The sequence below is a fragment of the Carassius carassius genome, chromosome 28 (assembly GCF_963082965.1).
Source record: "Carassius carassius chromosome 28, fCarCar2.1, whole genome shotgun sequence".
NCBI lineage: Eukaryota > Metazoa > Chordata > Actinopteri > Cypriniformes > Cyprinidae > Carassius > Carassius carassius.
The window spans coordinates 6,445,099-6,472,940 of NC_081782.1; the positions used below are offsets into that span (position 1 = coordinate 6,445,099).

Genomic DNA, 27,842 nt, shown 5'->3' on the forward strand with positions numbered 1-27,842 from the left:
GGACAGTTCCAAAAGGGGCGGGATTCTTAGTTGTATCGCAACAAGCTAGGCTGCAACCCCCAGTCTCAACTCCTCCATACAAATATACACGAGCGGTTCCTTGTTTTGGTCTGTTACGGCATCGCAAAAAGAGAAAACTCAGCGAGTTTTGGAGGAACTTATGCAGCGGTTCAAACGGACTTGGTACGTTTCCGTTGTAAATAACGGTCAGATGCACACTTTGCGTCGGTGCTTTGTGTAATTGCACTTTTGGGGTTTTTGCAGACAACGCTTTGATCTCTCGGGTAAATGGGGTCGTGCGCTGCTGACTGCGCTTGTTTTGATAATGCATTCGGATCTCCGGACTGAAAAGGACACTGTTTTGTAATTTTTGCTGTTTTGTGTTTAAACTTGGTGCTCCCCGGTACTTGCAATATTTTTGAGGATGTCCGATGGATTATTTAAACTTAGTTGTAACAATGTAATGCTGCTGAAAAAATATCTAGTGTACTACTGTATCGATGAACTGTTATAATTGAAGCTCTTGACGGAGTGCACAATTGTGACCTGTTTAAAGTGCTATTTTTCTAAATGGAACTATTTTTGTCTCCGCGCTCACATTTGGCGAAGATTACATGCATACGGCTTTGACTTTAGATCCTGCAGTTTTTCTATAATTAATTTTTTATACCATGGCAAGCCCCACCACGGAGCAAGGATGTTTTTCAGACGTGAAGAAGGTGGGTTATTTAAGGAAACCCAAAAGCATGCACAAAAGGTTTTTTGTACTGAGGGCGGCGAGCGCCTCCGGGCCGTCCCGACTGGAGTACTATGAAAACGAGAAGAAGTGGAGACATAAATCTGGAGCACCGAAAAGGTCCATTCCGCTGGAGAACTGCTTTAACATCAACAAAAGAGCGGATTCTAAAAACAAACATCTCGTCGCGCTTTATACCAAGGATGAGTACTTCGCCATCGCTGCTGACAGCGAGGTAGAGCAGGAGTCGTGGTATCAAACCTTGGTTGATCTTCATAACAGAGGTAAGGTCCACGAAACTGCCGCGGCCAGCGGAGTTGGCGAGGATAATTACGGCGAAGCCACGCCGGGACCTGCCTTCAAAGAGGTTTGGCAGGTTATTTTGAAACCAAAGGGTCTGGGTCACACAAAGAACTTGATTGGTGTTTACAGATTATGCCTCACCAATAAGACTATCAGTTTTGTGAAACTCAATTCTGATGCGGCAGCTGTGGTCCTGCAGTTAATGAACATTAGAAGATGTGGTCACTCTGAAAATTTCTTTTTCATTGAAGTCGGGAGATCGGCTGTGACGGGGCCCGGGGAGTTTTGGATGCAAGTGGACGACTCCGTTGTGGCTCAGAACATGCATGAAACTCTATTAGAAGCCATGAAAGCCATGAGTGAGGAGTTCAGACCCCGCAGCAAAAGTCAGTCATCTTCCAACTGCTCAAACCCCATCTCAGTGCCTGTCAGGAGGCATCATAACAACAATCCTCCCCCAAGTCAAGTTGGCTTGGGCAGGCGCTCTCGGGCAGAGAGTGTGACGACCACTTCTCCTGTTAGACCTGGCAAACACAGCCATTCGTTCAGAGTGAGAGCGTCCAGTGATGGGGAGGGCACCATGTCCAGGCCGGCGTCTGTGGATGGGAGTCCAAGCAGTCCGAGCACAGCCCGACCTCAATCGCAGCGACACAGGGGTGGATCCTCCAGACTTCACCCGCCACTCAATCACAGCAGATCAATCCCCACGCCCACCTCACGGTGCTCCCCCTCAGCCATCAGCCCTGTCAGCCTGTCTTCCAGCAGCACCAGCGGCCATGGATCCACATCTGACTGCCTCTTTCCACGCCGCTCTAGCGCCTCCATATCTGGATCGCCCAGTGATGGCGGATTCATCTCCTCGGATGAATATGGATCCAGCCCATGTGACTTTCGAAGCTCCTTCCGTAGTGTGACTCCAGACTCGCTTGGCCACACGCCGCCTGCAAGAGAGGAGGAGATAAACAATTACATCTGCATGGCCAAGCCTGGTTCACTTCCTGGTGCCGGGAGCCAATCGCGAAGCCAATCCAGGGAAACACCATCAAGACTGGATGAGCCCGAGCTGGAGAAATGTTTCCGGAAGAGAACGCATTCTTCTGGTGCATCACCGCCAACTCCGTGCCATCAAAAAACTCCCTCACAATCATCTGCTACTTCTCTGGAGGAATATACTGTAATGATGCCCACATACTCAAGAAGCCGCTCTGCATCGTCATCATCGTCAACATACAGGCACTTCTTTATGCCAACACATTCATACCCAGAGGAAAGTATAGACACTCCACAAGCTAAAGACCACAGTAGACCAGATCACAAAGATGACGGATACATGCCCATGCTGCCTGGAGTTGCGCCTGCGACCCCAATGGCGAAGTGCAGTGACTACATGCCCATGAGTCCAAAAAGTGTGTCTGCACCACAGCAAATTATCAACCCCCGGCAACACTCGCATGTTGACTCTAATGGTTACATGATGATGTCACCAAGTGGCAGCTGCTCTCCAGATGGCACAACAAACTATGGCAAGATCTGGACTAATGGCGTCAACCCTAAGCTCTCCATAGAGAGCATGGAAGGTAAAGTGTCATCTTGTGGAGATTACATAAACATGTCCCCGGCTAGTTGTTCAACGACCAGCACGCCTCCAGACTGTTTTTTCAACCCTGTAGAAGATCCTCCCAGGCCAATGTATGCTTACTTCTCTTTGCCCCGCTCCTTCAAACACGCCAACAGAAAGCAGGATCAGAGCCCTCTTCGGATATCACTGGGCTCAAGTCGATTGGCGTATGCCGACTCTTCCTCGTCTTCAGCAAGCAGCGACAGCTTGGGTGGTCAAGGCAAATCGCAGCAGTCTGCTGTCAAACCCAAAAGGACAGAGGGCAACGGGAGGCTGACACGTCCGACACGGCTGTCACTGGACGCTAGCAAAGCAAGTACTCTTCCACGAACACGTGAGAGTCCCTTCCCCACAGAGCCCAAAAGTCCTGGCGAGTATGTCAACATTGAATTCAACAGCAAGGCGTTTTCGGCGAGCTTGGCATCATTGGAAGTGGATGCTGAGGCCCCATCAGATCTTTCATCATCGGAGTACATGAACATGCAGTTGGGGTCGAGGCAAGCTGGGCGTTTGTGCCCAGAAATGCAGATTTCCACTTCCGGTTCGGACTATGCCATAATCACTCCATCAAACTCTGTATCCTCCCCTCCACTGCCCTGTGAGAGCATATGTAGCCGTGACTATATCAGCATGCAATTATCATCCTGCACTAGCTTTCCAGATGCTCGAATGATGCTGATGACCGAGGCCTTGCCGGATGCAGATGATGCCCCTCCTTGTTCTGTATCACCCAATCATGATGTGACTACATTAAGTGGTGTTCCAGGAAGACAAGCTCTGATCGGCCCCTTGTCAGGTCTAAGTGCATTCACACGAGTAAACTCCACTTCTGGGTGGAACCAAGGGGCTAAAGTAATCCGGGCTGACCCACAGGGTCGACGACGACACAGTTCAGAAACTTTTGCTTCTACTGCAACCAGAGGGACAGTTGACACGTCGGCCACCTGTCAATCAGGTGATGTGAAGCGCCACAGCTCCGCCTCTTTCGAGAATGTGTGGTTAAGACCCGGTGAGGCCTCTGCTGCTTCTGCCGGTCCACCTGCATCTACAGTAACCAATGGACGAAGGGAAAACACTTCAGGCCCAATTCCCACATTAACAAACCATGACCAGAACGGCCTGAATTACATCGATCTGGATCTGGTGCAGAATGGAGAGCAGCATGTTCCAGACTGGAATGCGTTCCAATCTCGGCCAGTGGAGCTGGGAGCTGTCGAAGGCATAGAAGAGCTCAGTGCCTACGCCAGTATAAACTTCCCGAAATCAGATGAGACCAGAGGGAATCTCACAAGCAGAGAAGGTAAGACCAAGTGCTTGTTTAAGAATGGTTATCAAAAAGAGCACCTTAGAATGCTGTGTTCTTGAGTACTGGCATGTTTGAGCTATACATTTCTTAGTGTCTTTGTGTTATCATGCCTGTCTAGAATATTTAATAGGTAATGTGCATATCATGTTGTTATTATTTATAAAATCAGCCCCCATTTATCTGTGTAGTTTGAGTCTTTGCTGGAAAATCCCGTTCTGAAATCTTAGGAGAGAGCTAAGGGGGTTTAGAATCCCTCCCATGATGACTGGGCCTCTTCAGGCTGATAAATGGACATATTTGTGAATGGAGGCAGAAAGGGTTAGCATGTCTACACTTGTTCCCGATGCGACAAAAGGAAAAAACAGCACATATATGCATTTGTGAGTCACTAAGCAGCTTATAGGATGTCTTTTTCCTGAATGGAAGTTTACTTAGTGTGTGAGTCAACTCTTCAGAGTTGTCTTTGATATTAATCAAGCGCTGTGAGAAGTCTACAGAGCTGCCACTACTGTGCATTCTCCACTTCGCCCAAGGGTTTGTGTGTCATGCCTGGCTGACTCTGTATCATCGTTGTTTTAGTTTATTTACTTGCCCTTCAGCGAGTGAAGGGTTTTCCACCCTCTTGGCCTTCCTTTATTTTTCTCTTTTTTTCCCCTATGTGAAATGTTTTTTTGTGTGTATCATAAAGTTTGCATATGAAGTCTTAGCAGAGCAGTGTGGGTTTCCCATGATGCATTTAAACTTGTTGTACAAGTGATGATAATGCTACTACTATTGATAGTATTTTTCCATTAACTTATGTTTACTATTAACCATCTGTTCAGGATAGATTCAGAGATTCATTTGTGTTCAGTCTAGCAGTATTAATGATTTGGTGATCAGTTTAATTATCATAATTTTTGATGTAATCTGTTTCAGCACAAATGTTCAATATGGCATAAACCGTGGTGGACACTAAAGTGCAAATTTATTTATAGACAATTATTTAATGATTTTTTTGTTTTAGCCTTTAATGGTTTTATGTTTTCCACAAAAAGAATTGAGGATATTGTTAGGGATGGATGTTCTCTCAAAAAAGAAAATTGTGTAATATCCAAACCTGTATGATTTTTTTTCTTCTCCTGTAGAAGACAAAAGCTATTTTGAAGAATGTTTAAACAGTTTTTGTTCATACACTTTCAATGGGGTCTAATAACACTGAGAATCTTTAAGAATGTCTTCTTTGTGTTGCGCGGAAGATAAAAAGTCATACAGGTTTGGAACAACATGAGGATAAGTAAGTGATGACAGAATTACCATTTCTTTCAGATTGTTTTTGCGCAACTGTTTAGTGAGTTCACCCCAGTGTGTTCTAAGGAAGCAGTTGTTTTGATGGGGTGAAAACTAGGGATGGGCGTTTTCTGCAAATATCACATTCGAATATTTGAGCTCACAAAAAACGAATATTCGAATATTCGTTTATTTAAATTAAGTTTAATGAGACAGACGTTATTTTTCAGCAACATTTATTGTTTTTAAACAAGCTTACACACAATAAGCTTGAACATTACACGTCGTGTTTTGTAGCTGAAAACCTTTAACAATGCGTGCAAACAAACAAAAGTACAGATTAAAAGCAAAAAAAAAAAAAGTGAACAAAGAAAAAACGTAAAGCAGCCTGCAGCAATTAGGCTATTGTAGAACGTAGCCTACACTTAACTTTGAAACTTTTAAACTGTCAGCAAATCTTTTTTGCTTTTTTTCTGTTGTTTTACATGTTCTTGTTAAGAAACACGGGCATGTAAACATGATCGGGGGAAAGTCGGCTCCCTTAATCTGTTAACAATAAGGCCGGACACGGAGAAAACGCGCTCTGACGGCACAGACGTTGGCGGGACTCACAAATAACGGTGTGCTAAGCAAATAAGTTTTGTGAAGCGCTTCGTGTTTTCTTTTTACCACTGAATGGGATCCTCATCTGGTGGAATACATGGCTCCAGCAAGAACTGTTCCCACTCATCTCGGCTGGACTCTGTAATCATTGCTGAAGAACTGGCTCAGCCTTTTCCGACGAGTGGGCATTGCATCCTCTTCATCGTTGGTGACGGCGGCTGCATCCGCACCACTAGCATCAAGGAAAATGTTCTGATAATGTTCAAAAAAGTTTTTTTTCTTCTTACTTCTCTCATGCCGAGGGTCTAAGGCAGACGTGAGAAGAGGAGTTTTCACTGCATTCTCCAAGTTAGCAGTGTTTATTCGTTGCTTGAGAGATGCCGCAACAATGTTCTTGAATTCGGTCACTTTCTGTGATTCTCCACGGCATATTTGAAGTACTGTAGAAGACTGCAGTTCTTAGGGGCCATTCACATATCGCATCTTTTGCCCTCTCAAGTTCGTTATTTCCAATGTAGGCGCGCGGTATGCGCGCTCATAATGGAAGCGATGCGGTCGCGATGCGCACACGGTGCAACTCGCTCATTTTTTCCAGGCACGTCCGCACCGCATCGAGTTAAAAACATCTCAACTTTTCAGAGAGCCGCAAGCGCACTGCATGTCATGTGACAAGAACTAACCATTCAGCTTCATCCTTTCCCGTAACAACGTTGAAAGCTCAGCCAAGATGAAGGAACAGCTGATCATAGCTGTATATGGATTGCCATTTTGAAATAAATTTAGTAGCAGAGCTACTGAAAGCGATTTTTTTTTTTTGTGCTGCAAATCCATTTATCCTTTGCTAAAATTTCCGCGTCTTCATGGAGGAAGCGCGTCATTGTTGCTTCGCAACGGCAGACGCCTCAGGAGCGCTTCTGCCCGAGCGCTTTGGAGAAGGAGAAAGTGGCGTGCCTAGCGTTTTCCGCGCGTTTTTAGGCGCGATATGTGAACGGTCCCTTATTCATTCATTAATTATTTTTTACTTGCATACATCTTCAAATATGCCATGGAGAATCACAGAAAGTGACCAAATTAGGTTTTATTGTGAACTTTTTTTTTTTTTTTTTTGCGAAATTCGAATATCATTTTTATTTATCGAATAATTAGAGCAGAACGAATATTTGAATGTTCGACTATCCGTGCACACCCCTAGTAAAAACCTGCACTCATATGCTTCCTTGACTTGGTCGCTGTGTGTGTGTGTGTGTGTGTGTCGAGTTTGGCTTGGCATATTTAGGAGGCTTAGAGCGAACACAGGGGCTTCAGTGTTGCGTAACCAATGTTTTTTGACTCTGGGAAGCCCTGTGTGTGTGTCTGTTTGTGTGTGTGTGTGTGTGCTCCGTAGTAAAACCCTCTGTGTTCCTCTGGAGACAAGAGCTGTGATGATGTGGACATCATCTGCAGGAAACAAAAAACCTCCTCTTAATGTGCTTATTTTCACCTGTACTTTTGCATTTTGTGACGTACTTCTTGGTGTGGGGGTTATTTTTGGTGCATTTATTGCATGTGGTGTTGTTGCATTTTTGCCAGGATGTCTATCTAAAAGCTCCAGTACCTAATTTAATTTGCCGCCTCTGGCACATGTTCTGCCCATGGCATGCTCCTGTGTGGCTCCGCGCCTATGCCACCCATCTCTATGGTTACGCTGTCGCCGCAGCTCTTTTTTCCCCATGTCACAGTGGATTAAGGGGCCACAGACTGAGATGCCGGGGGCTTCAGAAAGCCGCATTACCATTGGGCAGTGGTGAGGTGGGGCGGGGTGACCGAGTTCTTCGGTGGGTTTGGTCAGAGTGAGACGATTAGAAGCCCTGCCCACCTCAGGCCACCATGATGGGGTCACCCTGCAGACTGGCTTCTTGTCCCCTTTTCCCTCTAGCTCTGTTTCAACCACGTTTTCCTCTTTGTTGTCTTTCCCTCCCTTTTCTTGCATCCTTTAGGAGGTTTGAAGTGCCAAGTATTGTGCAGCATTGTGATCGGTTAGGGGCGGAGCTCTGGGATCAGATCAGAGGAATCATGGGTATTCAGTTGAATTCAGGCTATTGTTTAATTATCATTGATTAATTTGAAGCTAAGTAATGGTTGATTTCTTCACTTGTTCCTCAAAATCAGTAATCTATTGGTAATGGTAATTTTATGTTAATGTTTTTAAGTTGATAAAATTAGTACCATTGAGCAATATTAGCAATTAATTTTCTGTATGAATGCCAACTTGATAGATCATCAATTAAAATAACAACCTAATATGGAAATTCATCAAAATCTCTAGTTGATGCATGAGAGAAGATGGATCAGGCAGGAAGCAGGTTCATAAAAAACGGCTATATTAGAGATCACACTGTCGAGGTCATCAGTAGTGGCATGAGGTTGGCAGGTCTGGTGCTCTGTTCTTTGATGAGATCCTTGGAATGTGTGTGAACGGGGAAATGAGAGGTAGGTGTGTGTGTGTGTGTGTGTGTGTGTGTGTGTGTGTGTGTGTGTGTGTGTGTGTGTGTGTGTGTGTGTGTAGCTCCAGGGTTGGAATGTAACAGCAGCATTTGTGCCTGTTTTACAGAGCCGCTTGTTAAAGTAGACACAGGCAGAGATATGGAGGGATGGAGAGGAAGTAAAGAGAGAGGTAGGAAGGGGCACACAGCAGGAGAAGGAGAGAGAAATAAGGAGGGTTTAAGAGATTAACTGATCAAGGCTGTGTATAAGGGGAACCAGAAATTCTCCAATCAGTGTTTCATGTAGAACGACCCTGGCATTTAAATCCATATAGCACGTAGGATTTGTTTTTGCTTTTAAGGCAGCAAGTAAAATGTTTGCTTAATAGGCATAACCTATCCCTTTCAGCATTAAGGACATAGAGTAAATGCTCTCATGTGTGTTCATACAAATTGGGCTATTAGTACCCAAGGTCAAATATTAGCAGATGCTCAGAGCACACATGCCAACAGAAATGACAAATATTTAAGTAATGTGAAATGCATGGATTCCTCTGTTCTTTATCTATAATATTTAAAGTGTTCTATTCTAATTCTGTCTAGTTTAGTCTGTCTAGTTCTGTTTAGTTTCATACTGTTTTTGTCTTTAGATTTAATAGTTCTGTATTTGATATTATGGTTGGGCGATGTCTTCAAATTTGGCATCGGACAATGTCTACTGTAAAACATCGCGATGGAAGATTACATCGACAGGGGCGAGCTGGGGGGGTGGAGTTTTTAGTGGCAACGGCAGGGGAATTAGGGGAGGTGTTCCCGAAGCGTGGATCCGTATAAGGGTTAACAACTAATGATTCCTAAAACCGTGTCTACACCGGATGCAAGCGGCACGGCGCGACAAAATAATATAGAACCACTGATCTATAATAGAGGTTCATTGTACTGTATAGAGATCAGTCAATAGAACTCATTATAATCAGAGATGCTGTCTACTCTGGATGTGATACGGCATGACACTACAAATCCCTGACAGTAAACTGCCACTGCGTTCTGTTTATGACGTTCTGACAAAAAATTCAGATGATTTTCAACGGTTGCTTTGTCACGTCCAGTGTAGACAGTCTTTAGCAAATCTTTATACAGTCCCTGCGCTACACACGACAACTTTAGAGTCCGGTGTAGACACTTACACTGTAAGGAGAGATGACTGAGGATGATGGCGAATGATTTCCAGATCCTCAGTACCACTGACAAACATATAATCTTGTAAAATGTATGGTAAGTGCTGCCGCTTCATAGTATAAACAGAGTATGTGCAATCGCGAAGTGATAGTGAAATGAAAAAGTGATTGTGCATTCAAAAAGGGGCGGGGCATCACTATGTCGGCGCAACATAGACAATGGATGATGGCATCGTCTATCCGCCCAACCATATTTGATATTGCATGTAACTAATCGCTAAGAATTAGTATTGACTGCCTTTAAATGGAAAAAGTTAGTTATCTAAATTTGATTTTTTTTAAATGTTTAAACATTTATGATGTTCCAAACATATGACCTATATGAAAGAAAGAAAGTAGAAATTAAGATACAAAGAATACGCATTTACAAAAATCGGATTGTGCGCATACAGTACGTGCATGCTATTCAGGTGATGAAATTTGCGTCACCCTTGTGTACATGTAAAAACAAATGTATACTTTGGCCTTGAGTGTTCCCTCAAGATTTCCCTATGGGTTTTTATAATGGGGTTTTTCAATTAATCCATGAGCGAAATAAGCTCTTTGGGAAATATAAATCGATGATACTTTGACATTGGTCTACATGTAAATTACACACACTCATACTGAAAACTCAAATTTTTAGGATATGTATATTTAAAAAAAAAAAATATGATTCTAATAAATGACGACATAGAAACATTTGGAGTGCGAGTGTGTGCAGATTGTGGCACAAGAAAAGATCCAAATATGATTAAATTGTTTACCGCAGACCTCATTTCACATGAAATGAAAAACCCATAGGAAAATCTCAAGGGAACCCATGGACAATTAGACTTCTGGTTTTTGACATCATGGCTGCAGCATTCTATATATATGAATGTCAGTTTTGAGAACTAGATATGATTGAATGAACTACTTAAAATGGCTTAAGTTTTCTTCACAAAGACATTGTTTGGTTTCATAAGGTTCGATATGCACTACATGTTTTATGGTTCTTGTATTGTGTATTTTTGCCCTTCTTGGAGCTTGACAGCATCCGTTTTCAAACTCCCATTCACTTTGAAAAGAGCTTAGCAGAAGTTTTGGCAGAGAAAGAAATTACAGGATTTTGATTTTAAGTGAATTATTCATTCCAATTGACGTAAGTGGAGAACAAAAAGTTTTTGGCTTTTTCCAAAGGGCTGATAAAAGTAACAAAATATCTCTTTTTCTATCTGGTGTTGTGAAGTCAAATATCCATGTTATTACTCATCTCGCTTATCTCATTAATGTTGAATATTATGTGGTTATTGTATCATTTCCACATAAGAGCTTTGCATTTAGCTTTATCCGCCAAATATAGAACCACATGAACTCCTTCATCCCGTTTTGTTCTTCAAAGTCGTCTAAGTTTGTCAGAAATTTCACACAGAGTACTCACACTGCTAATGTGCTGCTGACTATTTAGGGTGAGGATCGGAACGGAAGGATGTGGTGAGCTTGGCCAGGTATCAGAGTGTTCATGCTCCCACCATGGGACTTGGCATCAAACAGGTGGACGTGAGCCATGGGTTTTAGAAGAGAATGATCCGTGCCACTATTCCACCAATGCTTGACAACCATTTGAACCGACTGTGCGGCCAGACGGATGGGTGAATGAAAGCAGGGTGTTTTGCATTTTCAGGCACTGGTAGGTGCCGGCCGCAAGCTGGAATGGTATGGTCTCTTGGACGGCACGTACATAGGTGTCTGTTTTTAGGAGATCACAATGTCTGGACTGACAAGGCGAAAGTGGAACCTCCTCTATCAATAGCTTTAATAGAGCAGGCTTTGTTCTTTGACAGCGCTAGATGTGCTCGCTCCAAAGATGCCACCAAAACATGTTAGGATAAGAGGTTGACCGATATATCGAGACGATATTTGTAATTTTTTAATATATCGGCATCGGCTGATATCCGTGTTTAGTAGCGCCGATTTAAAGTCAGGCACGTCGGCGGGCAGCCCTGTGTTATTGCAGCCTCATGTGAAGCACCCCAAGCCAAAACTTTTGGAAGAATCAACAACAGTCCTGGGAGATAAAGGTAGTCAGAGAATCTCACTCTGTAAAGGGGGTGGAGAAGTTGGCAGCTCACAAACACTGCAGCGTGATTGAGGGCTCCGTTACTCAGCCCCGCTCACAGACAGCACCGTGCACGGAGAGACCGCTGTCCTGGAGCTGCCCAGAACGGTGAATGATATTTGTTCGGAAGCATGGTTTGATGCAGACAATAATCAGTTTCCATCCAACTCATTTGTATTTAGGGATGTCAATATTCGATAATTTCAATGATCGTCGTTTAAATTAACGATCAATTAATAATGCTGCAAAATGCGTCTGCAGCGGTATTATTATTATGTGCAAAAGCCACTTGGAAAAAAAGCTTTCTCACCCAAATTAAAGGGGTTTTAGTCTGAATAAAATGCTAGTAGCAGGACTGTAAAATGAATAGATGTGATTATGATCATTTGATAAAATGAAGAGAGAACGCCATACGTTTGAGATCATTTTACTCTGTTGAACGTTTCCCGTCAAGGAGACCACTGAATGCGTCTCTTTAAATGGTTTCGTGGTGCTCGTTGTTGTATTTTAAAACGCAACTGCAATGTTTTCAAATGACACTATAGTAGTGGTGCAACGGATCATCATTGACCCGTGATCCGTTCGGATCAGTATCTTTGGTTCGGCACACACGTGACCCGCGGAGTGGTCATGGCGAGCGGAGGAACAGAGGAGCTTGAACGCCCCGCGCATTTTGGCTTCCCTGTCAGATATAATGATGAAGGATGAGGTTAGAGTGTAAAACCGTGACAATGTGTAGAGCCACGTTACGACATCCCGGCGCGCACCCACTTCAGCGAAAAGATTGTGCCAGATCTTTATGAACAGGAGAAGAAAAAAGTTGTGGATGAACTATCCCGAGCATCCTCTGTTGCGCACACGACAGAAGGGTGGACGTCCAGGGGGACGGGAAGCTATGTGTCAGGTGAATGTTTGGTTGACTGTACTTTATTTTAATAATGAACAGACTGCGATGTAAGTTTGAAATTAGAATGCACTTTAGATGTTCTGTGTCATTTATAGCAAACTTAGTGTGTTTGCAGCACTACTGTTATTTATTTTTTATATATAAATTTTTTTTATATTTTTCAGTTTAATTGATTTTTATTTCTAAAATTGTATTTATTTAAATGTATATTTAAGTTTACAGTTATGTTCCAACAAACTTGAAAAATTCTACTTGATAAATGCTCAAAAACTTTTATGTAAATGATTGATATATATATATATATATATATATATATATAAAACCTGTTTTATATATTTAATACTTGGTTAGTTTATTGATTTGTTTAGTTAACTTTGGATAAATTTTTTATTTTAATACCGTGCAGTGCACAAAATTAAGATTCAAGAGATGGTTCAAGTCAGTGCTCAAAAAATGGTGATAAGTTTAGAAATGTTGTGCATCCACTTATTATTAGTGTGATATTTTAGCATGCAAATGAAGAGGAAAACTTCAAGATATCGGCCCTAAAAATAGGCAGCACATATCGGCCATCGGCTGACCCTGACCTCTAAACATCGGCATCGGCTATAAAAAAACCCGTATCGGTCGATCTCTAGTTAGGATGTCAAATGTTTCAATGCTTTAATACTAAAATTATTATTATTATTTATTCATGCTTGTTAATGGTTGTTTATAGCATAATAGTTTTTGCAGTTGCATTGACTACTGATATTATAGTACCATCATGACATCCATAGTATGTGTTTCCATGTGTCTTATATTTATGTTTCGTTCTGTTGAGCAAAAGTGCTGAGTCTATGTACATTGGAACTGTCTTTTAGCCCATGTGTGTGTTTGAGAGAGAGAAACAGTACTGTTCTTCCACTCCGCCCAGCTCCGTTGGTCTGGATGAGTTCCTCATGGCCCAGTTGGATCCGTCAGCTTCATGTCCTCACTTCACCCCAACCATACACACTCGCTCTCCTCTTTTTATTTCTCTCTCTCTCTCTCTCTCTCTCTGGTCAGGGTTGGGGCAAGGCCAATGCAAGAACAGAGAGTTCATAACGATATGACAGGAAAGACGTCAGTGTGTGTGTGAGCGAGAGCGCTTGTTTTAGGTGATGTGTGATATTTACAACTCCGAATTCTTCTTTACGACGTTATATTTGCTTTTAGAGGAGGGCGGTAAATCATTTCTCCTTTCAGTTCTCCCCACAACAACATAGTAGACGCCATCCAAATGAAGCTGTGGCAAACTCACTGACTGACATTTGTTTTTGTTTGTGTTTGCGTTTCTGGCGGTAAATATGTCCTTGGCATGAAGCGGGAAGATGTTCTGGGATGTGTTTTACAGGGAGGCTTATGTACTGTGTGAGTGCTTATAGGTTGTCTTTGTCAGTTTTGGATTTGTTGTGTGTGTCTTTTGTGTGTGTGTTTGTGTGTGTGTGTGTGTGTGTGTGAGCGTGAGCGCCCTTGTCGCTGAGGTCAGAGCGCAGTGGAAAGTTTCTCAACTGAGTCCGCTCAGGCATGCCTGCGTCTCAAATGGGCTGCCTTTTATTTTCTTCTTTCTTTCTTTTTTTTTTCTGTGTAACACAGTTTTAGAGTTGTGTGTTACAGCTCTTTGTTGTCAGTCGCCTTTTGTTTAAGGGCACATCACGTTTAAATGTGTGAGTGAGTCAACAGGGACACTGAGTTTCTAATGAAAGGTCATGGATTGAGAGTTGATTCCTGTCAGGTGAAGTTCTCTCATCGTGTCCTTTCTCTCTCACATCTGTGTTCACCAAAAATACTTTTTTTCCCTTCCCTTTTCATTTGGTTACACTGTAGTTCTTAGATATTGCTTGTTTCATGTATTCGTGTACCATAGTACTTCCAAAAAACATCCTTAAAGATACCATGGTATTTCTTGTCCCACACTGGTAGTGGTTATAGCCATGGCATTATGCCCAAAAACCATGATACTTTTTTTTTTGGTAATTAACACAATTGTTATATTACAGTCAAGAATTTATAAAAAAAATTCTAAAAGAATGCCTCTAGAGCCACATTTTGATAATCAGTAATACATAACAAAACTGTAATATTGTGAAAAATTATTACGATTTAAATAGGCTGTGATATAGAACCATTAAACCACTGTAAGTCTAGTTTTAGAGACTGGCTACCACCACTCAGAGAGCAGTTGACTGGACACCAGATGAGGAACACTGGACACTCAGATAAACTGACAATCCCCAGATGCCGAACAAAAAAAAAAATCTGTCAATAAATTAATTACAAATTAAAAAAAGCATTATGTGGCATTGAATGGGAATATCCTTGAATGTTTATATAGGCCTATACTAAAGTATTTTTTTCATGGTAAAGTGTAAAATCATTGTGTGAACATGTCATAAAAAAAATCTAGTTTTTAGTATTTTCCCTTACAGAAAAAGTGCAGTGGCAGCAGATACCATAGTCAAGTGATGGAAATTGAATTTTACATTGATATATAACTAAACTTACTAATTTAACTATATATTTGCTGGATTCAAGTACCATGGTATTTATATGGTACTTAATGTGCAAAAACACTATGATTTTTGGACATGATATCATGGTAATACAGCGGTATTCTGTATGCCATGTACAAAAAACTTTGTTTTACCATAGTATTTTTGTGAAGGTCATAAGTCATATCTTTCCTCCCCCTCTAAAAGACTTCTATCAAGACATGTAAACATGTTCAAAGTGTGACCAAACACAAGAGAGCCTTTGTGAGCCATGTGAAGTGGGTCTCCATTAGTCTCCTCTGATAAGTTCTTTGAAGATCCGCCATTTCTCACGTCTGGGATAATGTGAGGAGTCAGAGACAGTGAACAGCAACAGCCACTTTCACCTTACATCTGTATCAAGAGAGGCCAGCAGTTGACGGCCATCTTGGGCAGAGGGAAAATCTGCTTTGAGTCTTGTAGTTTACTGCTCCTAGGATGTGTGCGGCAGCGAGGGGAGGAGAAACCAAGTGTGTGTCTCAACTTGCTGAAGTAGGCAAAACATCTGGTGTGTGTGTGTGTGTGTGTGGGAGATGGAAGTTTTTCCTTTGCTAAAGGGAATGGTATTTGGCACACACTGTCTCTTCCACATCACACACACACAGAGCTGATACAGCCGATTTGTTTTTCACTGGCCCCCAAAACGGGCCACACCATTGTGTTCGCTTGTCACAAACACCAACATTTAATCCCCATTTTGTTTTGGGATCTTTTCAACCTTTGATTTATTCCTTATATCAGTTTTTGCTCCAGTAGACAACTGCATCTGAATTCCGCATAGGTGTGTTACTTTAGGGTGTGTTGTGGAAACCTCTGATGTGGTCTTGCATGTGGTTTCTCCCCCAATGCTGTGAGAACGTGAAGTTCTCCAGTAGTCGGGAAGTTCCTAGTCATTGTTTTATGACTGTATGAGTGGAGGTTTGTCAGTGTGGTTTGATTGTGTTAAAGACATAGTTCAGCCAAAAATGAAAATTCTGTGATTTACTCACCCCCATGTTGGTCCAAACCCATATGACTTTGGTTAATCTTCAAAACACAAATTAATATATTTTTTATGAAACCTGAGAGGTTTCTGTTCCTCCACTGAAAGTCCAGGTAACTAAAACTTAAAAAAGGTTCTAAATGCATCGTAAAATGAATCCATATGTTTTGAGCGCTTTAATCCAAATCCTGTAAAGAGATATGATTTCATTATATGATGCAATATTACACTGAGGCTTTTATTTACATTTACACAATGAATGACGCATACATATGGGCTGCATCCAAAATCTCATACTCTTTGAATGGATACTTGTTTTGAATAAATAATTGCAAAAAAAAAAATTTCTATATGGCATGAATTTAATCCAGACATTCACCATGTTGTTGTTGTCATGTGACCCCACATTGTCAGTTGCATAACTTCACAAGTCCTTTCCCATGGTCATAGTAGAATGTCCATCGGATGCGCACTTAAGTAAAATTTCTTACATCTTTAATGGCTACAGTTTTCTGTAATGCCACATCTAAAAAATGATGTGAACAAGATGAATTGCCGACAAATGTTGCTTTCACAATGAGCACGAAACGATTGATTGCCTTTTGCTAGTTCATACAAGTCTTGATTCATATTAGCTCATTATTTTACACAGTTGCAACGTTCGATTTTTAATGTGTTATTAAATATTGGAATACCTAAGTTTAATGAATGTTCAGAAGAATTATTCATTGACAGTTTGTTAACTAATAAATTAACTAATGTTAAGTAATGAAGCCCTAATGTAAAGTGTGAACGAACAATGAAGAATCAAAACACTTTCAGACAATATCTTGGGCATGTTGTAGTTCAGATTAAAATGGGGAAAAATAAGTTGAAATAAAAAAAAATGTTAAAATAAATAGCCTATTAAGTCTAAATATTTAAGTATATGGAGCTGTGATGAACAACACAGCAAATCCACAAATCTGAATGGCTATTCAAATCTATTTAAATACTTTTTAGAAAGTAGAGCAGCTGCTTTATTTATGGGGTTTCCAGGGTAACGGCTGCATTTTCTGCAGTTTAGCGCCATCTGCTGTCAGAGAGTGAATGTGCTTTCATTCAGCGCGTCTATCACGTGTTCCCCCATGTGCTTCTCATGTGTGCTTGTTTACATCAGAACACACACACAAACACGTCTTTCAAGCAGCATACAGCGGTGTTATGCATTTTGACCAGTTAATGGGAAAATTATTCTCAATGCATTCCAAATTCTGAATAATTTGTGATATATAATTTTTCACGGTATTTAGAAGTGGCCACGTTAACAATATCATGCATATTCATTACCATGATGTATCACATTACCAAATACCGGCACTTCTAATGTACATTAATTAATAATGTTTATCACATCATTGAGTGCTTTTAATAACTTCCGATTGTGATCTATAGTTGATTCTGGGTGATTCATACCGTCAAATAGAACCTGCATTAACTGAGCTATTTTTTATTTTTTTTTACTTTATTGCATTAACTTAAAAGCAGCTATAAATTTACAAAAAGGGACATTTTTTCACACATAAGTTGCATTCAGCCAAATTTTTCTGCCCCCTTTAGATTGACAGGATATAATTGGCCCTGATCACCAGCTTTTTTTAAACACTTAGCCGATGACCAATAGTGAACATAATTTTAGAACTGAGCTTTTATTGACCAATACTGATTATTGACTCATACAGTATATCAGTGCACCCTTGTTTATAACCTTTTAGGATCTTTTACATTGTGTTACCTGGACTTTCTTAGGCTTCATTGAAATAACTTTATTTCACAGTTAATTGCTTTTATCGAATGATACTTACTACCGATTATTGGCTAATATATCAGTTCATTCCTATTTATAACCTTTTTGTATCTTTAACATTTTGGTTAACCAGACTTTCCCCAGGTTTTATTAAAAATACCTTAATTTAGAAAATTAACTAAAGTCTTATGAGTTTGAAATGACAGGATGGTGAGTTATTGATGACAATTAGCATTTCTGGGAGAACTATACCTTTAAGTAAGCAATTCTCACTTCAGAAGTCTGGCATTGAATTCATCAAGAGCCTGGTGTGTGTGTGTGTGTGTGTGTGTGTGTGTGTGTGTGTGTGTGTGTGTGTGTGTGTGTGTTTGTGTGTGTGTGTGTTGGCATCGGCGCTAAATGTTCTCTCTCAGCGAATACGACCTGTGTACTGACGTCAGTCGTGCCGAATCACAGCACTCACTGCGCCACACATCTGTAACCATATCCCTCGCAGTGAGTGGGGATGGATGTGTGTGGAAGTTTCAGCGGGCTAAAAATGGCCCTGCTCTCCCGGGTCCTGGCACAGTCTGCCGGTGTGTGTGTGTGTGTGTTTTCACAGGCTGAATGACGTTAGTTCATTGAGCTGATGGTAGATGAGCACCACCCCTCACTCGCGGCCTTATAAGGTTCTCTGCAGAGTAAAGCTCCAAATCCCACCTCTGCAGACGCTGTATGAGTGTGCAGATAACTTACTGTAGTGTGGGAGTGTGTGTGACGTTACAGTCCGCTGTAATGCTGGCTTCTATTACATTTGCTTATTTTAACACATGCATGTGATACATGTAATATGTTAGAGGCATGGAAAAGGCACACGTCCCAGCTTTGAGAAAGTCAAGCTGTTGATATTATTATCAGCACTGTAAAGAGACCTGAATATTCCCACAGTCCCACAGGGTTCCCACAGTCCTGATCATGGAAAACCTTGAAGTGTAAGGGGTTGTTAAAGGTGTGGTGTGAGATATCTGCATCAATACCAACACCAAATGGAGTTGTAGTATGTTTTAGTAGCCCCCTTGGAGCTTATATAACATGAGCTACACCAACGGTGCTTTGGTGTGGGTCTACCTGTTTGGACACAATCATAATTTTTGTAATTAAATTTTGTGACACTCATGGTTTTACCTCATTGAAAAGGTGTTTTTCAAGCCTAAAAAACAGTAAAAACTAATATTGTGAAATATTATTACTTAAAAATGTTATTCTTATTATAATTTAAGATAAATCAAAATAACTTTTTCCTGTTGTAATATAAAAATATATATATTTATTCCGGTAAACAGCGTTTATTTGATATAGACATATAGATATAGACATCTTTTATAATATTACACGTTTAGAGAAATCTTTGGTCAATTTCATGTCTCCTTGTTGAATAAAAGTATTTAAAAAATAATAATAATGACCCCAAACTTTTGAACAGTAGTGTAGTATACAGAGCTGGGTAGTAACTGATTACATGTAATCTGGATTACAAAAAAAATCATTGGATCAGATTACATTTTATAATGCTCATAATCAGATAACAGTTCATTTTTATGGATTACATGATTACATATTCACACTATGGCAGTAAATTATTCTTAATTTATTGATTCACCCTAATTATTTTTCTCTTTTTAAATTGTCCTTTCTAAAGATCCTACTGTTTGTCATACCTAGTGTTGTCACGGTACCAAAATTTCAGTATTCGGTACCGATACCAGTGAAAATCCACGGTTCTCGGTACCAATTTCGGTACCAAAGCAAAACACAAAAATATGCTAATTAAAAAGAAAATAACTTTTTATCACTAAAAATAAAACCAATGCCATTCTTTATACTTATTTACAATTGTGTTTAAAGTTCCTCTACAAGTAATATAATTATGAAAAACAGTAAACAATTTTCACCCAAATTTGATTTGTCTTTTAATTTATGAAATTTAAACACATTTTATTTTTTGGTAAATAAAGGGGATTTGCTATTAAAATTAAAACATGGAAGAAATATTTTTTGATTAATTTTTAATTAACAGTAGTAGCAGTATCACATACATTTTACAAAATAATAGTAATATTTCTAGCACAATGCCTTTATGTAAAAATGAATTTGTGATGAATGCATTCATTTAGTGTTGTCAAAAGACCCGGTACTTCGGTACCAAGTCGGTACTAAAAAAATTAAAATGTCACGGTACCAGGTTTCTTTAAGTACCGGTAGTACCGAGGACCCGTTCAAACCTGGTTCTGGATGCATACAGCGCTATGATTTCCGCAAAGCAGAACACGCGGACGGAATCTCAAAATCCAGTCATGAAAATGAAACTTACATTTTAATATGGACAGTCACGGAATTTGTCAAGGTTAGCATAAATAAATCAAATCAAATCTCCATATGGACCAGTATCTGTAAATGTTAAGCCGCAAAAGTTGGTTGAAATCTGCATCCTGCATGTTTTGCGCGTCTCTGTGTGATGAATGAATGGTTTGTTTACTACATAGACTGAAGCACCATGACGCTTGCAATAATGAGGACATACAACATCACCAGAACTGTTCTGAGTCACTTCACAAGCATTTTACCGTTCCATTTGAGTAAAACCAGTGTCAATTTAAAGGTATTCACGGAAAACCGTCAAAACAGCCTCTACATTGCGAGTAAATCACTCGCATATGTGAATAAATTTTACTAAGGGCGAGTAAATTATGTCTATTGTTAGCCATTGGCTAATAAATTCTTAGATTTTACTCGCCAGTGTGTGTGTGTTCGAGGCTATTATAAGATTGCCGCAGATATATTTACACTCGCTGAGCTCTGAGCGCTTCAGAGTTCTCTCTCCATCAAGCGATCTGTACTTTTCAATTCATCTCAATGGACGCACAGTACATCTGTTGCCTCTTTTACTGTCTATGGTATTTGCCAAACTGTAAACTCTGTGTGAAGGAGCACGACTCGCCGTCGCTTTGCTGATAGCTCTGTTTCTCACACATGCAAAGAGAGAGAGCGAGAGTCTTACCACGCTGAATCGACATGCTACATGTAAACTATATTCTTTGTTGTCTTCTCCTGTCAAAATAATGTAGTTCATTTAGAATTATTCATATTTTCGAACAGGCAGAAGATGTGCCGGTTTCTCCGGTAGTGGGCGGAGCTAATGCGCAAATGGCAATTTCATTGGCTGGCGCTCATCTTTTACCGTCCCTATTTTGATTTCAGCAAATCAGTTCGACCGAACGCAGACAACGTGATTAATATTCATGAACCCAGCAGCTCATCAATCCATAGTGCATTGTATATTGTTAGTATGGTAGTAGAATTAGTAATAGAATTAGTAGTATTGTTATCTTTTAATAATAATAATTATGATCTATTACTATTTTTTTTTTACAGAAACCCTCAATGAACAAAAATGTCTTAAGCATCACCACCAGTCTTAAGTTCAGATAAATGACAAATATGCATTCATTACAAATTCATTTTTACATAAAGGCATTGTGCTAGAAATATTACTATTATTTTGTAAAATGTATGTGATACTGCTACTACTGTTAATTAAAAATTAATCAAAAAATATTTCTTCCATGTTTTAATTTTAATAGCAAATCCCCTTTATTTAACAAAAAATAAAATGTGTTTAAATTTCATAAATTAAAAGACAAATCAAATTTGGGTGAAACTTGTTTACTGTTTTTCATAATTATATTACTTCTAGAGGAACTTTAAACACAATTGTAAATAAGTATAAAGAATGGCATTGGTTTTATTTTTAGTGATAAAAAGTTATATTTTTTTTAATTAGCATATTTTTGTGTTTTGCTTTGGTACCGAAATTGGTACCGAGAACCGTGGATTTTCACTGGTATCGGTACCAAATACTGAAATTTTGGTACCGTGACAACACTAATGGACTACATTTTGAAAGTAATCTACCCAGCTCTGGTAGTATATTTTTTATATGGAAATATAAATGTTTAATTTGTTTTCAGTAAATTTATAATTGAATCCATCATTTTTGATAAAACATATTAGTCATGATATTACTTTTGCATTTCAGTTTATTCTGTGATTTCTATATGTGTGAAATGTCTGGCAACTCAAGTGGAAATTTTCCATAGCAGTTTCTATAAAATAAAACATAAAAAACTCAACCAGTAAACACTTGCCTGGACAAATCATTGAACATAGGACATAACGTGGGGTCTTTATGTGCAATTTGTCAAAATGAATCTGTATTTGTGATGCAACATACACTGGAATCCTTTATGTTCTTTAGTCTTGTCTTTTTTTGACATCAAGATTAGAGCCCGACCGATATGGATTTTTGGGGGCCGATGCCGATATTAACTCGAAAAGAGCCGATTTATAAGCCGATATTTTGATTTGAAAAATAATCTGGATATTAGACCCATTTCCTATAAACTGCATTTACACAACATTCAATAGCAAAATATCTGCCTGTTCTATGTATGTGGGCTGTATAAACCATTTTCCAGAATGGATTATGTTAAAAAAAAAGCCTTAGATTACAGTCTCAATGACTAAACAATTGCACATCAAAAGTATATATTTTTCAATGATCAAAAAACAGTCTGGTTTTAAACATTTAACACTTTTACTTTCTTCCAGTTGAAGCTGGTTTTAACAGTCTGTGTGTGTACTGTAAATAAATTATAATACTAAAGTTAAAGTATTTGCAGAAGTAGTCCCACACTTTGCTGCTACAGCATTCACCTTTTTCAGCCATCTGTAGGCAGAAAGAGAGACGGAGAAAGAATGAGCATGTGTATTAATAATATCACCATGTATCATTACTCATGTCATCATTAGAATTATAATAATAATAAACTGGGATCTCCTACATAGGCAAAAATGAGAAATATATATATATTTTTTTATTTGTCAAGCAATAGGTATTACCTACTTATATTTAACAATATTATTTCAACATTTTCCTGTTATGTCTGTAAAGCTGCTTTGAAACAATATGTAAAAAAATAAATAAAAAAAAGCGCTTGTTCAGCTCACATTTATTTACATGTCCCCTCTGGTTTAATCATTTCTGACGCACCTACTGTAGTTACTGTAACTACACTATATTTGCTCTCACAGACACATTCACAACAGACCCGTATATCTTCTCCTCTTCTCTTTGTGCAGTCTGAATCAAAACATCGTCTTGCCTACTATTACCGGAAGATTACGGAATCAATTCGAAGTTGAATGGTTAACGTTAGTGTCATGAACACACCGCTGTCAATTTTGAGAAGAACCACCTTCAAACAAGTTAATAGCAAGCATTTAAGGGGCCTGCTAAAAAGGAAGCTATTAGCGTTAGAGTAACGTAACCAGCCTGAATTCACCAAATTGTTCTCTGGACCTGAGGGTAGCCTCTTCTTCCTTGCTTCTCTCTTAATTCTCATCAGCAGGACTAGCGCTATCGCTCGCTTCTTACAACGGGACAGATACATGTTTGCTGCTGACCGAAAGGAGGAGGAACAGACTATGAAAGAGCTCCCGCTAAACGTTTTTAAAACTCCGCCTATGCCATAGCGCAGCGCAAATCGCATTGTATCTGAAGGGCAACGCTGAGCCCAGCGGCAAGCGCCGTGCATACCGCGTACTGTGTGAAAGGCCCAATTACGCGGTCATTATGTGGGAAACACCGCAATAGAATAAGAATAAGTTAAACGCTAACGTTATAGTTTGACCTCCTATTAACGTTCGCGCTCTTCCACTGATAAACATGGTATTAGCTTTGTGGCTAATCTAATATAGCAATGCATTAGCGGCTGTAAGTGATGTTACAGAATATTTAGAAGTGATAATGATAGGACCGTTAGCTAGAACTACCACACAGTTTTTATATACAGGGTATGAACTAAATCTACAATCATTTCACATGACGAACGACAGACTCACCGTCAAAACAGTTGATCACTTTCTTCTGTAGTGGACTTCTGGCGCTGTTGTTAACTCTGGAGCTGCAGAGCTCCCTCTGGTGGGCACACTGTGCAACACCCATAACATGAGTGAAGCATGAGACTCTGTTTCTCATGTTTCATCGGCCATTATAAATGCCGATGCCGATTTAAATGCAATTAGCTTATATCGGCCGATAATATCGGCCGGGCTCTAATCAAGATGGTTGTGTGTTTGACATATCATGGCCACTGTAGTGCACTAATTCCAGGAACAGAATTTTAGAATCTGAATTCTGGAAATGCTGAATATTATCAGTAGCTCCTCCCCCTTCATTCCGGGATGCTGCGACTTCCGTGAGCGGCATTTTTGAGCTCCCTCTCTTCTTCTTTTTTTTTTTTTTTTCCCACGCTACATGTTTGCACAGTCCGGCAGCTTATAATTTCACCCTCTGCAATTTTCTCCATCTCTCTGGTTTTCTAAGTAAAGAGGAAAGATGCCCTAAAAATGGCCGCACTATAAAAGCGCTTGACGTCGGGGTTGCTGCGGAGATGAGAAGGGCCTTTCATGTTCTCAGAGCTGCGCTATTAGACCTGCGGCTCTCTGCTCCACTGCTGCACACAGCTGTATTTATAGCTGAGGTTTGTCTCAAGCCACTGCTTCTTCAGCTCTGAGCTCAGGCCTGGTCCTTCCCGTAGATTTAAACTGGGGCCTGATCGGAACTGTGGAGCTCCGTGCTGGGGCTTACTTGTCCTCAGCTCAATCACAGGGCCTACTGTCTTGCTTTCTGTGTGCAATTAAAGTAAGTAATGGAAAAGTATCACAGGATTGGTTTCAGAGGTTAAGTGAGGAATTGAAGCTGTATTTGTTTTGAAAGTAAATAACAAATCAGGTCAGTCGTTCCGTGTTGTTATGGCTAGTTCTCTTTCATGTATGACATCATAAAAAGTGCGTCCAAAGCATCGACTGCTTCAGGTAAAAGGTTTGGGAACAACATCAGACCAGTCTAAACAAATAAGCTCACTCCGATACAGGCGAGGTTGTGTATTCCAGGGCAGAGCGGGTGTCAGAATAATGTCAGCTGGATGGAAAGAGGGCAGCGGTTTGTACAGGAATACGCACTCAGATACAAACACTTGTAAACTTAGTAAAAGTGAACGTCACAGTTGACCTAATTTACTTTCTGGACTTCTGTGATAAATTAATAAATAGATGAGGGAGTTGAGCATTCAAGGTGCAAATGTACCATCGAAGTAGTCTTTTCAGCTTGTGCGGCTCTTAAAACCTCATTCTTTTCAGTTGGACCTTGAATGCATCTTTTAATTCAGTTCACACAAACTGAATGATTCTGTTAACAAATTAAACTGATTGGTTCTTAAAAACTGATTGGTAACATTACATTTTAATTTAGAAGGAAATATCTGCATTCTTTTTCAATTAATTAACCCGTCACCTTGTTTCCCATGTCTTGACTGACAGCTCTCTCGTTGCCATGTTGAGAAAAATCAAGTGCAGAGGTGTTGTGTGCGCTGTGAACATGATACTGTAGTTCTAGACTAAATGTCAACATGCATTTACTCGTCTCTATTCCTCAAAATAAATAAAACCAGTGTTAAATAAGAAAAGAAAAATTTCATTTAATCCCATTTTATTAACCAATGCCTTTGCTGCTGAACTTCGATGATCCAATGAAACATTCATGTTTAATTTTTAATATTGATGAATAGTATTGAATTGAACGTTTAACTTTTGTTGTAAAAGGGCTTTTAAATTTGTAAAAGAATAACTTTTTTTATATTATAAAACAAGCAAGCAAGCCCTGCCCAGATTTAAAAAGTAACTCAAAAGTAACATAATTAGTTTCTTTTTTAGGGAGTATGCAGTATTGTAATGCATTACTTTTAAAAGTAACTTTCCCCAACACTGCTTATAAGGTGTTTTTATGTCTGTCTTGAACCCTGAAAGTCCCAGTCCCTATTTATTTTAATTGCATGGCAAATGAATCGATCTGTTGGTAAACATGACAGATTTGCGATACCAATTTAAACAAATGAAATCTGCATGGAGAACTTTTTCACTCCTAATTTTAAACTCCCAGTTGTGTGGATTCATGACTAGATTAAGCCTCTAAAATTTCACAGAGCAATTGTTAATGTGACTGCACCTTATATACTACAAGTTTAAAACAACACAAGTTGTCCAGTTTCAAATATCAAATATCCAGTTTCACATCACATTTTAGAAATGCACATGTCTTTTCATGTTGACTTTAAACCCTGTGTCTGAAGTCATGACCAATCACAAGCCCAGAATCACTGCACATATGAGTGACGTCTTAATACTGTCACCTTTTTGTTTTTGTCAGAACTGATGGTGAACAGGTGTGTGTGTGCACTAATGCTGACTGTCTACGTACTGATCTTTTAATCACAGTCAGTGAGAGTGTTATATAATGAAAACAGCTCATAGTTGTTTGTGTGCGTCTGAGTGGATTAGACGTGCGATTGAACAGGGCAGGAGTCTGGAGCACCACTTTCGGATGAGGCTCACATAAGCTTGTGAATGGGTAAAGAGAGGCAAACGGAAAGGGAGCAGATTGTCTGCATCAGGTCTTGCTCGCTCGCTCGCTCACTCTCTGTATTTGTGCCGAGCGATGATGTCATAAAGCTTTTGGCTCCTCTCAGGCTGTTCAAATCTGTGTTGAATGTTTCCAAGGAAACAATGATGCTTGTTTATCAATCGTTGGCAAGGTCAGTTACTCCTCAGGCCGAAGGAGAGATCTTAGAAAGAGTTGTGTTTTCAAATAAACAAAGAAAGGGAGGATTTGTTTGTTTAAGTGTATGAGAGGGCGCTACAGACCAGCGCGTTCCTAAAAAGGCAGATTAACAGCGTGTTTCTACTCTAAATAGTGCTTTTAGGTTTTATTTTGTGTTTGATCATCTGACTAACGTTCGTTTCTCCTTTTTTCCACCAGAATGAAGAGTAGAAAGCCGCCGTTTCTTCAGCATCAAGACTCAAAATCTCTCCCCGTTCACCACAAGCCGGACCTCAGAAAACTGGACCTCAGTAAACTCACTAACCTCATTTTCCAGAACCACATTATCACCCGGACGCTACCAAAACCATATGGACAAAACAGACCTCATAACATCACATATCCAGACCTCACAAATGCTGGATTCCACTAACCATAAATCTGTCACAACCGGACTTTCACTGTGCGCACCTCTTCAGACATTACTGTCCAACTCGGTACAAATCGATTTCTACCATCAAATGTGGTAAAACAGCACCTTTTGAGGTAAAGGGCAATGGTACTGCAGTAGTAGTTGTAGTTTTTCAAGCAATGTTACATTAATAATATTTATGTAAATGATGGTACCTAACTAGTACCCAATGTACAACAATTTTGGTACGGGGATGCTTTACGAAGCAGCCATATTGTTTTGGGTTTGTACGACAGTCCCCAACAGTGTTGATTGTTCCCATTTCCTTCAGTACTGCCAGATATTTCAATTACATATGGGGTTCCACGTTTTTATACAGATCTCAATTAGACTTTTTTTTTATACACCCAGTACGAACAACCTCAATCACCCCGACCTCACCTCAGGATTTTTGAAAGAGTTTACACACACACTGTGTTTCAGCACTGTGAGCCATGACTGACCTCATGCTGCCAAACACACACTGTGATGTCTGTCAAACCCATGTTTCATTTCATACTTGGTCACATTACAGCCCGTCCAATTGTAATAATAAGCATGGATCTCATGGAGTTTATATTGGCCTCCAAACAGAACTACACCCCCAATATTTTTTATTTTTTATATATATATAATTTGCATATATCTCATATAGAGTGTATATGGCTTCCAAACAGAACCATGAAATACTTTGGTACTATACTTTTTTTTTTATTTCTTTTTTTTTTTTCCTATTTTTATTTTTTTATCACATTTTTAAAACCATTTTTATTTTGAATAATTGTGTTAAGTTTTTTTTGGGTTTTTTTTTTTATGATATTTTCACGAGTGTGCTTAGCGTGAATCTAATTTTA

General features: G+C 39.7%; 1 protein-coding gene across 1 annotated transcript; it reads left to right on the top strand.

Moving 5' to 3' along the window:
- Positions 1 to 75: 75 nt before the first annotated feature.
- On the top strand, positions 76 to 27,724 carry irs1 (insulin receptor substrate 1). The gene is made up of 2 exons (XM_059514007.1): positions 76 to 3,957; positions 26,757 to 27,724. Exons 1-2 carry the CDS (start codon positions 672 to 674, stop codon positions 26,759 to 26,761), a joined length of 3,291 nt encoding a protein of 1,096 aa, XP_059369990.1. The 5' UTR covers positions 76 to 671; the 3' UTR covers positions 26,762 to 27,724.
- The last annotated feature ends 118 nt before the right edge of the window (positions 27,725 to 27,842 follow it).

What these genes read in the sequence shown, in the direction of transcription:
- irs1 (XM_059514007.1), top strand. Translation starts at nt 672, where the DNA reads ATGGCAAGCCCCACCACGGAGCAAGGATGTTTTTCAGACGTGAAGAAG.